Genomic DNA, 16252 nt, shown 5'->3' with positions numbered 1-16252 from the left:
GCAACTTAAAATATAATCAATGTCATTTGCAATACTAATTTGATCCCCTTGCTGTTAAGAACAGGCTTTCAGATAGTACGGATATATCAAAGGTGGCAGAGCTTTATATCCGTTGGGGTTTAGCAAAGGGGGAAAGAAATCCAATCTTCTGGCAATCAAAATAGAAAACCTGAAGTCCCACATAGGGCTAACCTCAATGCTTTGTGCCAGGGACCTATATTTGATAGCTCCCTTTAATTCCAGCACAGGGATATAAAGGAATCTGGAGGACTGAAATCCTGGAAGTTTTTCAACATCTGTGTACTAACTGAGCAGGCATTATCATAGTGCTGCAAGGAACCTTGATCTCCTGAACCTCTCATTGATTTATTAAAGTTAAATCTGATTTCTTTGGACTGGGATCTGACAATCCTTTTTGAGGAAAAGTAATCAAGAAGGACGAAGAGAGCAATGCTGTTGGCCAAGTATAGAACAATCCAAGCAACTTGTTGTAAACAGCTGGAGTGCAATTCCTAAACTGAAGACTATGTATCTGTTACAATGCCATTCCTCAGAGGCTGGTAAACACTGATTGGCCTGCTCTGCATTCACTTCCCAGTGTGGTGTAGTGGTTAAGAGGGTAGACTCATAATTTGGTGAACCGGGTTCGCATCTCCGCTCCTCCACATGCAGCTGCTGGGTGACCTTGGGCTAGTCACACTTCTCTGAAGTCTCTCAGCCCCACTCACCTCACAGAGTGTTTCTTGTGTGGGAGGAAGGGAAAGGAGAATGTTAGCCGCTTTGAGACTCCTTCGGGTAGTGATAAAGCGGGATATCAAATCCAAACTGTTCTTCTTCTTCTTCCCCTGTACATGCCACCAGCAAAACATAGGCTGGATGTGGGTGAGGCTGGATGGATCCAGTTAGACAAACAACATATTGCAATTGTGCAGGCAAGTTTCTAGATCAGATCTGGCGCCAGCATAGAAAGAAGAATAGAAAAGAAACTCAAATGATTTGGCAGCATGCAGTGATTTTCAGACTTCAGTGTCATCTTTGTGTTTCTCCAGCCATGCAGTGTGCACATAATTGGCTGTTTGCAAACAAAGGCACAAAAAGGAAACGTTCAATGTAAGCCACAATTAGCATTTGCCGTTGAGGCTTGTGAGCTCACTGGCTTGTATTTGTGCTGAACAACATGACACATGACCCCTTGGTGGAGGGCAGGGGAGAACAAGGACGAAGTCAAGTGGACATTGAGGGGCATTCCACAAAAATCAAAAGCAAAATAGAGGACTGGTACATGGGCTAAATAAATCTCAGTCATGAAATCAAGATGGAGATACTACTAGCTCCCCAACACTCGCATGTCAAGCCAAATTAACTCTTCACTTCCGATTGAAATCTAATGAGCTGTCTAATAAGTGGAATACTGAACAAAAAGGCTGAAACTGCTGTTATCAGAGAAGTGAACATTGGAAATCAGCTCACCCAGACAAGGATTGTGCCAGTTTAAGATTGGCAACCAAGATAGGATAGTTTGATTTAGAGTCCAGCTCTTGAAGGTTGAAATGTCTGCTGACCATGACAATGGTTCTACATCATCACTAGTATTGCAACTCTAAGTACACTTTGTAAAAAGAAAGTCCCACTGAACTGAGTAGAAATTACTTCTATGTAGACATACTGAACAACAGGTTGAAAGACAATTACAGATTGTGCATAAGGCTTTGTGCCATTCCACTGCCTTCCTCCACCTGAAAATTCATTAGTTTCCCCTATTCTAAAGGGTCCAGGAAGGAAAATTCAGTTTCAGATCTAATGCTTGCAAGCATCACTGGTCGTATTTCAGGTTATTTGAATGTGGAGCTTGCTCTGATTCAACGCCACTGCTATTTATTTATTTAAGAAAATTGTATTTTATGAAGTCTACAATATTCTGCATCCATGGACTATTTGTCAACCCGTCTTCCTCTTAAGCCATCATTACTAATGCTGAGCATCTCTTATGTTCTGTTTTAGCAGATTTCTCTGTGTCTACATGGCCTTAGTACCCATTATCTCAGTGGGCAACTTACTGAAATATGTTTGTTGCTTTTACTGATGTACTCACAGAGGTTGCTAGATGGCAAGATGCTGTGCTGTATGTGATCCAGTGGTGATGGAAACATAACACATCAAATGCTAAGGACAGCTGCTTTCTGGGATCATATCAGATTCTCAATTGCAGCCACAAAACAAACAGAATAACTGAGGTTATTTTCTCCAGCCTCCACCTTTCCCACCAAAACCAGGGCATCTGCATAGCTACAAAGCTTAGAAAAGTTCCCATTGGTGCCAACAGAAACTTCCCCCCTAAGTCTCATACTTATATGTGTGGAGAGGTGATGGGGGGGGTAGGCCGTGACTAAGGACAAGAGGGAGAGTTCTCCATTGCCTCTGCACTAGAGATCCTGAACGCTCTCACAGCTGTAATTTAAGAGACAAAGAAGGCTGCACCTCACACATGAAATGTAATGTGTGGTTTGAACCTGACAGGCAAAGTTATCCAGGTTTGCAGCAGAAGTCTTTCCTAGTTCTCTTGCATTGGAGAGATTGAACTCAATGGTTTATGAATTCAATGCCTGTTTTCTCCCATTGTCCTTTAGGCTCTCCCCAAGAGCTTCTACAAGTGTATTAAAAGTGCTACTCCCAAACAGAAATCAGGCAATTGCTACTATTTCACCCATCCACTCAGTCTGCATTCTCAACATGAAGAATTAATTGTGTGTCAATGGTTCTAGTACTGCAAACTTTTCCATTCCATCTTATTACTGCTTGATCTTATGTAAAACATGTGAAGAAAGCCTGGTCCCTGAAAAATCACATATATAATTGAAGAAGGGCTTTATGAATGTACCACAATATTTAAATGTCTGCTTTTTGACAAAACATACTATAGCATCACAGCACTACAAGATCTTTACATGTTTATAAGTGTTATAACAAATACAAAGAGGCAAAGGGAAAAAGCTAGATTCTGCTGTAAATTAAGAGAGGAATTGTTTCCATGAACATCTGGGATGAATGTAAGCAACCTCCTCACTGCTTAAACAAAGAGCTGGCACAAGGAGAAAGGAAGAGATCTGTTTCCATTTAGAACATTGTTCCTTCCTTGGAGCTGAGGTATTATATTAAATAATACAATTTTCTGTGTGTAGATGGGGATTGTAGCATAGAAGTTTTTTAAAAGAAATCTTTATACATTGGATTTTAGAGGTACATCAATCTAAAAGATGAATCCATTCCAGTATATCTACTTTCTCCTAAACTATTAAGTCAGATGTTTGTGACATCTTCAAATCTCCCATCTTAGAAACCCAAGGGTTAGGGTTAGGGTAAATTGATCTCTAGATTCATGGCAGAATTGTGACTTCTCATTTCCAACTACTATAGAATTAAAATAATTTTGTGCTCTGATCCGTATAAGACACAAAACAGAGAGATATAGTATGACTTCAGTGAAGAGGCTTGTGCTTGAAATTTGGATCTCTTCTATCAGTCCTCTTGCATGATCAGGCTATAGATCTGGTCTGCATGTTTTTGTTCCAGATCAGAAAGGCACTTCTCTTATCTTATTCATGAACAATATCACCAGGAAGCACACGTGAAATTAACACTTCTATGTTCCCAAGTTCTGATTGTCCCATCGGCAATCTGGGAACAAACAAATCACCATACATTGTGCTCAACACACAAGGTAGAGTTGCTTACAAGTTTGCAGCCCAACCAGCACTGCATGGAAGCTATTCCTATGAACTGGCACCTTCAGATAGGAGCTTTACTTAGAAACTGATAAGACTTTTACAAGCATGATATACATTTTTTAAGTCATTATGACTGCTGTGGGGATAGCTCCCCTGTCCATACATGTTCAGTGTCTCCATTAAACCTAGGCCTGCATACTCCAAGGATCCCATCAGTGTTATGTTTGATTTGGCCGCTTGAATAACATGAAGGCTGCAAGAGGTACATTTTTGGACACAATTCTCACTAATCTCATGTGTTAAGATGAATTAAATATAAATGATCAAATACAAATCCCATCAAAAAATTGAAAAAAGTTAAGGATTAAAAGCAAACACATTTAACAACATTTACTTCCTTACTTATCACTGATAACAAACCAGGAAACTCACAAAAGAAAAACTGATTGCATTTATGAACCAAAAAGCAACAATGGCCATAGTGAAAGACAGAATTAAAAGGCCTAAAATGAGACAAGGGCAAAGCAAAACAAGAAAATAATTAGAATAATCCAACAGAGATGAAAATCAAAGTACAAACTGGCAGTGCAGTGTAAACTAAAAGCAAAGGAGGCATCTAAAGATTAAGAAGCTGAAAGAAACAGACCTCAGCAATGGAAGAAATTAGGAGATGAAACAGAAAGGGAAGAATCGAAAAGCTAACCAAATGTCTAGCACAAGAAGATGAGGAAAGAAGAAAGTCCTGTGACAAGCAATGAAATGAATGAGGGAGAGGCAGAGTGGAACAGGACGCAGGAGAGGGAAAATATAAAATACTATTTTTAACTAAGTTGAATTTAATTTGAGAAAATGAGTTAGATTAACTTGAACATTATATTCCCAAAAACCAGGATGGAATGGAATACCCTTTCCTCAAGCATTTTAGAAGCCTTTCAAAATGAGCTTTATATGTAAGCAGATCACTAATCCAACTGTTTAACTATTATGTGAAACAGCAACTGTTCTCAGCCTATTTGAAAATCTGATACTTTCTGCCCTAGACACCTCTCAAACAAACTAGACTTAGACCACATGGAATGGCTTAATCCTATTGACTCAGGTGGGGTCATCTTATCAGTTAGCTCTTCTCACAGGTGAACAAAGCAAATTTTAGTGGAGGCCTTTGCCCCCAGATTCCCATCATTTATGTTGACTGAGCTTTGTCAATTCTGTTTTCGCCCATCCTCAAACAAACAAACACATGTGTGTGAAGTCTTGCATTGCAGCTATATAAACTAGCAATTTGGTGTTTCCCTTATAGCAGTAAGGTTACTCTGGAGCTGACAGCATGCTTTGCAGATGATAACCTAGACTGATAGATGCTCATAGATTATTGCCTGCTAGAAAAAAAGTTGTTGAAAAACATATGTACATAAGCATTTTGGGGCACTCACTGCAGTACACACCACACCAAGTGGCTCTTAGCATGCTAGCCAAGATAAATATCTACTAGCCAAGACAAATATCTAACTGCTGCCCATGCCTCAACTCCTTCTCTCCATATCAAGTTGCTTATTTGTCACATTTATATCCTATATTTCCTCATAGGGCATCATAAATAGGGTTAGGTGTTGTTGTTTTTTCCTACCCTTGGTGGGGAAGATTAAGCAACAGATAAGTTACTTGGCACCAGTAGTGGCTCAAATGGGGGACAGATTTTCAAAACTAATATTCTGACACCAGTATTGCTGCTGCTCACACGGATCTAGGGTGGGTGTGGAAGGTGGCTGTGAGATTTGGGGCTGCACAGCAACACCAGCAAGGGTGCCAGATTGGCTCTGCTAGCATGCCAGAGCACCCACTACCTCATTCCTGCTCCATCCCCAACTAGGTTATGTTAGGCGGACAACTCTGTGGTTGTGCCCAATTGCATTCAGGAGATAGTTTCATGCATCTGATGGAAGTGGACTACAGTAGACTGTGCTGTAACAAATTTGTTAGTCTTAAAGGTGCCACAAGACTGCCATTTTTTACTCTGTCCAGCCACTTCTGAGCTTTGTTTAAATGGGAAATTGATGCAGCTTCATAATTTCCATAGCCCTTGTTCTGCATGGTATGACTGTATACGGATATCTTCTTGTCCTGTCCTGAGAGCCAGTGTGGTGTAGTGGTTAAGAGTGGTAGACTTGTAATCTGGTGAACCGGGTTCGCGTCTCCGCTCTTCCACATGCAGCTGCTGGGTGACTTTGGGCTAGTCACACTTCTTTGAAGTCCCTCAGCCCCACTCACCTCACAGAGTGTTTGTTGTGGGGGAGGAAGGGAAAGGAGAATGTTAGCCACTTTGAGACTCCTTCAGGTAATGATAAAGTGGGATATCAAATCCAAACTCTTCTCTTCTGCTGCTTCCTGTGGAAGGTAGGGTTGTAATCATGCCACTGGTCCCTGCTATCTTCCATATATTAGCCCACTCCCATTCATATATTTCTCTGAATGTGTGCCCTGTCACTACTGCCCATTCAGAGTACCATTCAGTCGAGTTGTTTCTACGCATGTAGCCATGATGTGCATCTTCTAATGTGGAAGGCTGATGAAGTAGAAGGTGCGGGGCCTGTAATCACCACTGTGATTCCTCAAACTTCCCCTCCCACTATCCAGTATAAGCAACTCTACCACTGTTTCCCCATCCTCTCCTCTTTCTCCTGCCCCCCTGCTTGCTATAAAAAAAAATGCTGCTGCTAATTTGATGGTGATGGCGGCAGTCTTTCTGTCTCCGACTCCTCTCTGCCTTACATGGAGGAATGACAGTCACTTTGAAGAGCCCCGCCAGGGTCACATGGGTGGCAGCAGTACCTGAATGGGTGAGCCAACTGGCAAGATCAGTGAGCTCAAGGTTGCTAATCTGCCACCCGCTACATCTGACACCTAAGGCAAATTTGCCTGATGGAAGCGCCAGCCGTCACTTAAATGTTTGTATAGGATTTTTGTCTTTCTCTTTTGTATTTCCAATCAGTCAGTTCATTTTCACTGATTATGAAGATGAACAGTCAATAACATCAGTCTCTTGTCTCACTGAAATTTTATTGTTCCAGGAAGCAATGCCTTCTGGAGAACTATTTGACTGGATTTAGAGTCCAGTGATTTCCTTTACAAAATGAGCATCACAAGTCAATAGCTACAAAGACTTATTATCCCATAAACTGTGGTATGTTGCAAAGCCAGCTATGTATTCAAACAGCATGGCCATTTTACCATTCCCTCAGCATACTGTGGTCTTGTTATAAAGCAAAACCATACTGGATAGACATATACCCTTGAGCCAAACTGAAAGCAACTAGACATATGTTAAATTTCTCAAAGTTACACAGAGGTTCCTTTACAGTTTCAAGTGGCCATCAGTGTTTATGTTTACCCACTAATTGCTGGGGGAAAGTTGTCTGAATGAATTGCTGTCTTAAGAAAACACTAGTTCTTTTAGCAGTCTTGTAACAGTACTCAGCCGACATGGCAGATCTTGGCTGGAATTTAGAAAAAGAAAGAAAGAAAGACTCTACAGCTGTGCTTTAACAACTGTCTTATTCAGTAATTTTCAAAATGGGAAAGGCATTATCAGATGAAAGGATTACAATTCAGATTTTACAGGTGTAAACTGTAAGGTTTAGTACTTTTTACACTGGACCCACATGAGCTTTTGAATCTGTGACTGCCTAGTGGTGGACAAAACAGAGACAACTCCAGATGTCTTTATCAATGCAGATACACAAAAGCATCAATATATTTTATATGGTCAACATATCAGCATATAAAACCATCTATGTATCATTTGCTTAATTTTTAGTATGCAAATGTCAATGTGGTCAGAGGTGATTTGTATAATTAACTGAGCCATGACTGTACAAAGAATCAGATTAATGCTCTTAATTTTCATTTTTACAATCCTGAGAGGTAACATTTAACACCTAAGATCCATGATTAGCAGGTGACTCGGGAGTCTTCAATTTTGCAGACCAGCATCTTCTACAGATGTATTTGTAGAATTGGGGAAATAGACTAGAATAGTGTTTATTGCATTAGCCTATCAACCATACCAGCAGACTTGGGGAATTTATTTTTTTTTAAAACCCTCTCTAGTCACTTTAAAATTTGTCCTGTACAATCCAGAACTTGATGTTATTAGGACTAGTATGCCTAGCTTGACAAAGCAAGGTTATTTATTCTACACTCATATAAGTAGATCCTACTGATAATTGTGAGAAATTGAAATATGACATGGATACAGTCATAACAATTCCACCTATTATGGCTGCTGAAAACAGCACAGCCAGAAATGCATAAATTGCTCCCAGCTGCTAGGCTGTGTTATCTCTTCCTGCATAGTCTAGTTTCTCCATGCAGATACTGGGACATGCATGGCTGAGGATAGGCTGTGGCCACTCGTGTACAAGAGAAAGTGACCATGTGGTACAGTTTCAGTGCTTAATAAAAAACAGACTCCCTTTTTCACAGACTCATGTGAAATCGCCTGAAAACTTTTCAACATTCCTTTTAAATTTATTATCCTCCAGGAGCCTCTTGTGAACAAGCACCCTCTTGTGTAGCATCCATTCATTTCAGCAGGTTGGCGACATTGGTAGGAAGGAATCACTTGGCTGGTATACTCAGCAGTATATGCAGAGCAGAAGTTCCCAGGGCATTGTACTCACCCTGCTGTCCACTTTGTAACTGAGAATCATCAGGCCAGGTGGAGCAACTGGAGCAAAATCATGAACCGCAGCCACTCCAGCATCTTTCAAAAGCAGGAATGGCGTATTTTAATGCCCACACCCAAGTAACATGTGAATTGATCAGTTGAAAGAATTCTGCTCTTGGTGGCTGGAAAATTGTTCATGAGAAGCTAATTTTATTTCTGAGTATTATTCTAGATAAGTTGTTGTCACAATAATATCACGGTTCTGCTTAAGCCCAGAGATGCTTATCAGTTAAAGCAGGTGGGGCTGACCTGTTTTTCTGTATTTCTTCAGAATACAGAAGGGCCACATGCCAGTTGTGGGCAAGGCCAAAGCCAGCAGTAGTGGGAGGGACAGAGCCAAATGTGGGCAGGGCCACCTCATTTTCTTTCTCTTTCTACTAACTTCTCTTTGTTTTTGACACCCCTCACTTCTCTTCTTCTATACCTAGCAGGCTGCCATGGAAAAACAGATCATTATTGTAGAAGGCTTATGAAAGTTGGCCCAGGGTTGCATAATATTAGGCCAACGGTTGCCTACCCCAGACTTAAAGGGAGGGAGCTGGACTAGGGCATGCATTGTGCCCTAAACATATTGAGGTATGCAGTGCTTTTTTCTGGGGGAATGCAGGGGTACGCATACCCCTAAACATTTTGTGAATCTAAGTTTGGCCTCATTGAGGAGCAGTAGTTCAATACGAGTAGGAAAATGAGAGTACCCCTAAACAATTTTTTATAGGAAAAAAAGCACTGAAGGTATGTTTTCAAGAATTCAGTTCCAGGAAATCAATGGAACTACTCCAGTGTAAGCACTTAGCAGAATGAGTACAATGGCTTGGCAGTCATTTCAATAATTTTAGGCTGAATACAAAGGGATAAGATTCAGTATTCATTAAGTTCAGAAATTTCCCTGCATGTTGTCCAACATCTTGTCTAACATGCAAAATGCAAAATCTATGCTTAAAGACCTGTAAACAATTTCAAGTTGCTTGTTGCCAATGCACATTGTCTCTGCTTGCCCTGAAGGATCAGAAGGCTTATTTACATGACTTGGCTCACGCCTAAGTAAATATCAAAGCTAAAGCACTAACCAACACTTATGAAGCATTTTTCTTTTTTTAGTTAACATTACTTGATGGTGGGTTAACTGCAGTTATTGAGAGGTTTGATTCAATCTAGTCAAGAAAATTAGGAGACAATAACTGTTTATTTCTCTAGTCCTTTCTCCAATAAAAGGATGAATTCCACAAAAGGCTTTAATGTACAACATAAGTCTCTAATTTGGTGTAATACAGTTTCCCTTTTTAAAAACTGCTGAATGCCCAATGCTATAATTAAAATTAAAGCCACATTCAACTGCTAGAGGGTCAGTTTAAAAAAAAATCAAACCTACCATTTTTACTCTGAAAAGCCTGAAAACAGACATCTTTCAGGCTGACAAAAGGCACTCTGTCTGCTAGCCCTGAAATGGGCTTTAGAAATAGCAGAGTGTTATACAGGAGTTGTTAATTTACTCCCCCACACATTCCAATGGATCCCCCCCATCTTATTATGTCATATATTGCGAATTTAAATGTAGTTCATTAAGAGAGAGAGAAAGTGAGGGGAGTCCAAAAATTACCCCTATTTCTTAATGTAAGTTTGACAAGTCATCCCACAATTTTGCCATTGGATGTAGTTTTTTCAATGAAATACTGTTAGGATTTGCATTCTTTGGACAGCAAGAAACCAAAAGATTTGCCTAAGCCTTATTTAGCCGAGCCATCTTGTCCCTCCTACTGTTCAATGTGCACATTCAGCCTCTTAGCAAAATACCAATAGGTTTATTTATTTATGTATTTCTATGCCGCCATATCATAAAATATCATGGCGGTGTGCTGCTATAAAACATAAAACACAATTTAAAACAATAAAAATATATAATTAAAGTGCCCAGTTAATCAATGTTAACATATGTGTATGCCTTGTTAGCATAAAAAGGCCTTCAAGAGACATTTGAAAGTCAAAAGGATGCCTGCCAACTCTCTGCTGGAAGAGTGTTCCACAGTATGGGACTGGTGGTACTAAATGCCCAACTTCTAGTGGAGCCCAGTTCAGCCTCCGTAACATGGGGAATAAATAGTATAGTATCTTCATTGTATAGACTCATCTCTTACCCCAGCCTCCCTCATTTTAACTAACCCAAGACCAGCCAGCTCTGTACTTGACTAGCATCCATATAACCCTCAGTTGTAAACAATTGTGTGTGTGCTTCAGTGTTTGTTTGTTTATTTGTTTGATGATTCACTGTCTTTCAGATTCTTTGAAAGAGAATCTCAAGTCTCTTCACCAGATGCCAGAACTATGTGTTCAACAATGAATGGCAGCCCCAAATCTCCTCCAGTCTCCTCGGAAATGATTAGTAGATGTGACGTCATTTCCTGCCCTGCAAACATCTTCCAGTTGGGTGGTATTCAACTGAGTGGACCCATTGACATTGTTGGATCTAACTTAAGTCATGTTCAGTGCTTTTTTCAGGGGGTACTCAAGGATAAGCAGTACCGGCACCCCTTTTCACTACTCTGAGTGTAACGTCATTGACTACCACCCATGAAGTGTAGCAGAGCAGAGGCAGTGGCAAATCTGGGCTGAGGATACTCTTTGGCATAAAGTTCCTGGCCAGGTGCTTCATGCAGAGCTGCAGAGAACAAGCAAACTTTCCATCTTACCTGGCAAAAAAGGAAGCTGCCACTGAGGTGCCTGTTGACGTGTCACTGGCAACACAGGTGCTTTGGGAAGCAGGTAAGCTGTACAAGGAGGGTTTATCGGCATTGTAGCGGTTCAGTGCAGCTTCAGTCAATCCCTCTCGGCCAGTCTCCGTCATCAACTGGGAAATCTAAAGGGGGGGAAAAGGCACAGGCTCATTGTGTGCTATTTCACCTGACCACTACATGTTTTGGAAGGGAGGGAGAAGAGTATCGCATTCAGCACACTTCTGTGACCTTTTAAATGCATTTATTGGCTCTGCAATCCAGTTCTGCGGCACTTTGGCTAAGACTTTACCTCATTTCCATTAAAAGTAATGAGATAAAATAACCCCCTGACATTGTAAGTTTCCTTTATGGCTCTGGAGTTCCTTCTGTTTGGAGGAGAAAGTGTAAACCATTATCCTTGCTTCATTTGAGCACAGTGGGGAACTCTGAGGCATTAGTCAAAGCCTACTTATTAAAGGAAATCTGTACAAACATTCGCCAGTGTGGCAACGTAGCTGTGCATAATGCAAGTCAAAATAGGTTCTTGAGAATCAGATGTACCAGGCATCTCCATGTATTCCAAGCATTTAAGAGATGTGACTCTGACTCAAGCAAGATGTTAATGTGTATTTTTCATATTACTGCCTGCAATTTCTTATGGGATAAAAAAAATAATCAAAAGTAATTGACTCTAAAAAAAAACCATACAGTCCTGTAAAATGCTGGTTAACATAAATCTTTCTCATACATGTCAAATGGCATTGTCAGCATCTGTCCCATTTGCACCTCTTTCTCCCCAGCACCACCCCCAATTTCCCCCCTCAAAACCAAAATTGCCTGCAATTTATATTTATGCTACATAAAAAGTGACTAGCTTTTCAGACCAGAATGCAAGGTTAAAAAAATAAAAAGCACTTCCCGTACTTGGCCAGGTCTATGGTAGCATTTATTTCCTGGTTGATTTGTTATGTAGTTGTGCACCAGATGCTTAATAGACAATATATTTTCTTACAAGGCCAGGTGTTACCCATTTGATGAACCTCATGTGCCTGTTTAGTAAAAGGTTTGGCATCCTCTCACTGATTCAGGCAATCTGACATCCTGAATATCTTAAACCTGACAGGTGACCAGAGCCCTGGCAAAGCAGGCTAGTATATAAGAAGTATATTCTCATCTGTATGCCAAAATACTTTCTGTTTCTTATCAGGTCCACTTTTGGGGGGGAGGCACTCTTATTATCAGCACTTTCCTTTTACTACTACCATGACCTACTTGTACCTTCATCCTACACTTACTTAAGGTAAAGGTCAAGGGACCCCTGACCATTAGGTCCAGTCATGGCCAACTCTGGGGTCACAGCGCTCATCTCGCTTTATTGGCCAAGGGAGCCAGCGTACAGCTTCCGGGTAATGTGGCCAGCATGACTAAACCGCTTCTGGCGAACCAGAGCAGCGCACAGAAACGCCGTTTTACCTTCCCGCCAGAGCGGTACCTATTTATCTACTTGCACTTTGACGTGGTTTGAACTGCTAGGTTGGCAGGAGCAGGGACTGAGCAGCAGGAGCTCACCTCGTCACGGGGATTCGAACCGCTGACCTTCTGATTGGCAAGTCCTAGGCTCTGTGGTTTAACCCACAGCACCACCCGCGTCCTTACTTACTTACTTATTATTTATTGAAGTGATATACCACCCATCATCCAATGATCACAAGGTGGTTTACAGTACAGGTAGCCTCCCATTTATGTGCATTCAATATGCGCACAACCGTGTATACATGTATTGCACTGTATACCTGGAAGTGACCTGGAAATGTCATAAAGAGGTCACTGAAATGCCACTAAAAGGGCGAAACTGGAGTGGAGAAGGGGTGTTTCAGGCTTTTTCAATGGGTTTCAATTATAAGTAATTTCACCAATGCACACAGTGCCTAGGAATGTAACCCCCCATATACGGGGGGTAGGGAGGTGGGCTGCCTGTATATATTTACATAGAAAACAGTTGCCTTGCTTTCCGTGGATTGCATTTCCAAGTAAATCTGCTTTGAACCTCAAACCAACCGTACACTGAACACGCCTTTCTGTCCTGATACCCAGTACTTTTGTGTTGTTGTTGTTTTAGACCAGTGGTGTAGTGGTCCAGGCTCATGGGGTTCAAAGACCTATTACTATTGCTGCAGCAATCAGTCCACAGTGGGAACTACTAAACAGAATGAAAAAATATTTCCTCCTCTGAGGAAGGGAAAGAGGTTACTAGGACTGATTGGCCATGGTACATATCCTGCATTCTTCCTCTCATCTAATTCAACTGAGGTCACCGTTAAAAAAATGAATCTGTTCACACAAAAGATCAAGAACTGACATATCTTCCCATTGAACAATGGAACAGATAAGTCAAGCTGCAAACAAGCTGACTTATCACTATTGCAAGCTGAAGTGCCGCATGACATACTCTCAACAGCGATTCCCACAGATGAGCTAAGCAATATTACTCAGCTTTTATTGGGATACCACAAAGGAGGATTAAAATTAGGAACTATTTAGCCACAAATGTGGACTTTGCTATTTGGCCTTGTGCAGCACACAGAAACAAGCTTTATCCACAGTGAGACAAATGCATGTCAGGTTGACTTAAGTGACATTTATGGATGCCACAGGAAATAAGGTGTGTGTGTGTGTGTGTGTGTGTGTGTGTGCTTAATATTAGCAATTAGAGAACCAGGCACTGGATTGCAAATTTTCCCCAGAAGGAATAGTCCATAATTTCTGCAAATTAGCTTGAAAACATTATACTGCATTATACTTCAGTGCCCAAGAGTCAGTCCAAACCAAGAGAAAAGTGTGCCCATATTCTCCTCTCACTCTGTGGAAAATAGAACAGCAAAATACACACACACAGACTTTTCATAAAAGAGTTGCTCAGTCTTCTGATATCGTTCTGAAAGCATGCTGCAGTTCAAAAAGGAAATCAGACAAATAGTTTCTCTATTCCCTCACCCGTGTGTTCCGCCAGCAAGCTCATTCTTTGTGTGCAAAGATTTAGAATAGGTTAATGGGATAAGTTTTGAGTGGGGCCTTTGTTAATGTATTGGCAGCACATCACTGCCTAGATCAGCAACAATAGACAAAACATAACAGAATGCAATTCTTTCATGCTGTATAATAATAATAACAAACACTTCTAAGTGCATGTGGACAACACATATGTTCTTCCCAAATTCACATTCCTTGTTCTGTCTTGTGTGAAGTATAAAAACCACATGCCCTTTCTCCACCTATTCCCTTCCAGCTTGACAATAGCAGTCATTGAACATTGGTTTCTTTTAAGATCCTGTGGTATGACTGGGTACAGTGAATTTTTTTGAAGCAGGCAGACACTGCTAAACAGATCTACAAAAAAATAAATAAATAGTCGCTGGGGTTTTTATAATATAATTTGATGACAGGTATCATTAGTAAGCAGCAATGTATTAACAACAGGTCACAACCACGGTGGCAAAATAAGTAGTATGTGAAACAAGAAATCTCAATGTTTTTTTGAGAATAACTTTGCATTATTTGTTCCCAGCATTTGGCTCAACTTGACCTCCGTCATATCCTACCTCTCCTGACATAAAATAGGTGCCTCTGTCCCTCATCTAAAGCAGTTTGACCTTGCAGTAACAGAGGCCTAGAACAGTCACCATCATAGCACCCCCAAGTGGCTACATTTAGGTACTTGGTACTTGGAAAGCTTTCTTGGGATATACGGCACCGTCATGTTTTTGAGATTTTTCTCTGCAACAGTGAGGTCTAGAAACTGTATTTGAAATAATTAAAACTGCTATTTACGGGGTTATAGCTAACAACTTGAACATAATCTTTTCCCCATTTAGGGCAACTGGTTGTTCCATTATTCTATTTATATTCCACCTTTCCTCCAAGGAGTTCAGGACAGCAAACATAGTACTGTCCCTCCTCACTTTATCTTCATAACAAGGTTAAAGTGAGAGGTGGTGACTAGTCTAAGGTCACCCATGGCTGAGTAGGGATTTGAATCCTGGTCTTCCAAGTTTCAGTCCAACAGTGTAAACACTATACCATACTGACTCTCTAAGTAATGGTATAGTACTTTTTCTTTGTGTTCAGAGCACTTAATATGCAGTGATCCTTACAATCATCCTATAAGGTAGGCCAGTATTATCAGCATACTACTACTGACAAGAGGTGGAGACTGACAGTAGTTTGCCTAAGGTAAGCGAAATAGTTCATGGCTTAGCTAAATTTGAAAAAGGATCTTTAAGCTTATGATTACTATTTATGTTTTTATCTTGGCCAGTCTGCCAATGGAGCCCAGGGCAATCAAAATATATATAAATAAACAATAAAAATAAAATGAAACGTATTTTAAACATTTAAAAACAATTTAAACCCATCTAAAACCATTTCAAAACCTATATTGTCAGCTATCTTTCAACATGTATGAGTTAATGCAACATTCAGAAGCACAATCATCTTCTTTGTTAATTTTTTAAATATAATTTAACTTAATTATTTTGTGGCTCTTCCAGCTAGAAATGCTGGTCCCCCATCTTATAACTTGACGATGGTGATGAAGGATACATTAGCTATCCTGGATTGCAACCATTTCCCATGCGTTTCCATCTCTAAAAATGAGTTTGTCGATTTTGCAAAAAGAAAACAAAATACCAAAAAGCCTGTTATGACAAATTGTTTTTGGTTTTTTAAATCCTAGTATTTGGATCACATTTAATTGCTGAGCACTACAGTACATTCCTACTATTTCATAATGGATGAAAAGTTCCTTTGCATGGATGAAAAACATTTGGGATGTAATGGTCAGTCTGATCAGTTTCAGCAGCTCATCAATGAAGAGAAGCAATGAGGAAATTGTTCTATCATTGTGTATAACTGAACAGGAGCCTGTACTAAAAATTCTCAGATGCAACTGATAGTGTATTCAGAAACAGATCCCTTCCTAGCCACTAAAAGATATTAATTGTTTTCCAAGAAAGTGATAATAGAAAACTCTCACACAAATGAACATCTAACTTTATTGACCAAGCCCTACTATCTTCCAGAATAAACTAGTAGCT

At 40.3% G+C, this 16252-nt stretch overlaps 1 protein-coding gene across 4 annotated transcripts in view; it reads right to left on the bottom strand.

The window, feature by feature from the left end:
* KIF26B (kinesin family member 26B) overlaps positions 1-16252 on the bottom strand; it is a 266992-nt gene that overhangs the window by 139319 nt on the left and 111421 nt on the right. For all 4 annotated transcript variants that reach the window (XM_083604169.1, XM_083604170.1, XM_083604172.1 and 1 more), the window contains one exon: positions 11136-11302. In XM_083604169.1, coding sequence (XP_083460295.1) covers positions 11136-11302 — 167 coding nt within the window. The remainder of the gene's footprint in view (positions 1-11135; positions 11303-16252) is intronic.

Source organism: Podarcis filfolensis (genome assembly GCF_964270895.1).
Source record: "Podarcis filfolensis genome assembly, chromosome: 3".
NCBI lineage: Eukaryota > Metazoa > Chordata > Lepidosauria > Squamata > Lacertidae > Podarcis > Podarcis filfolensis.
The sequence above is the reverse complement of the archived record's forward strand: the minus strand, read 5'-3'. Positions and strand labels throughout refer to the sequence as shown.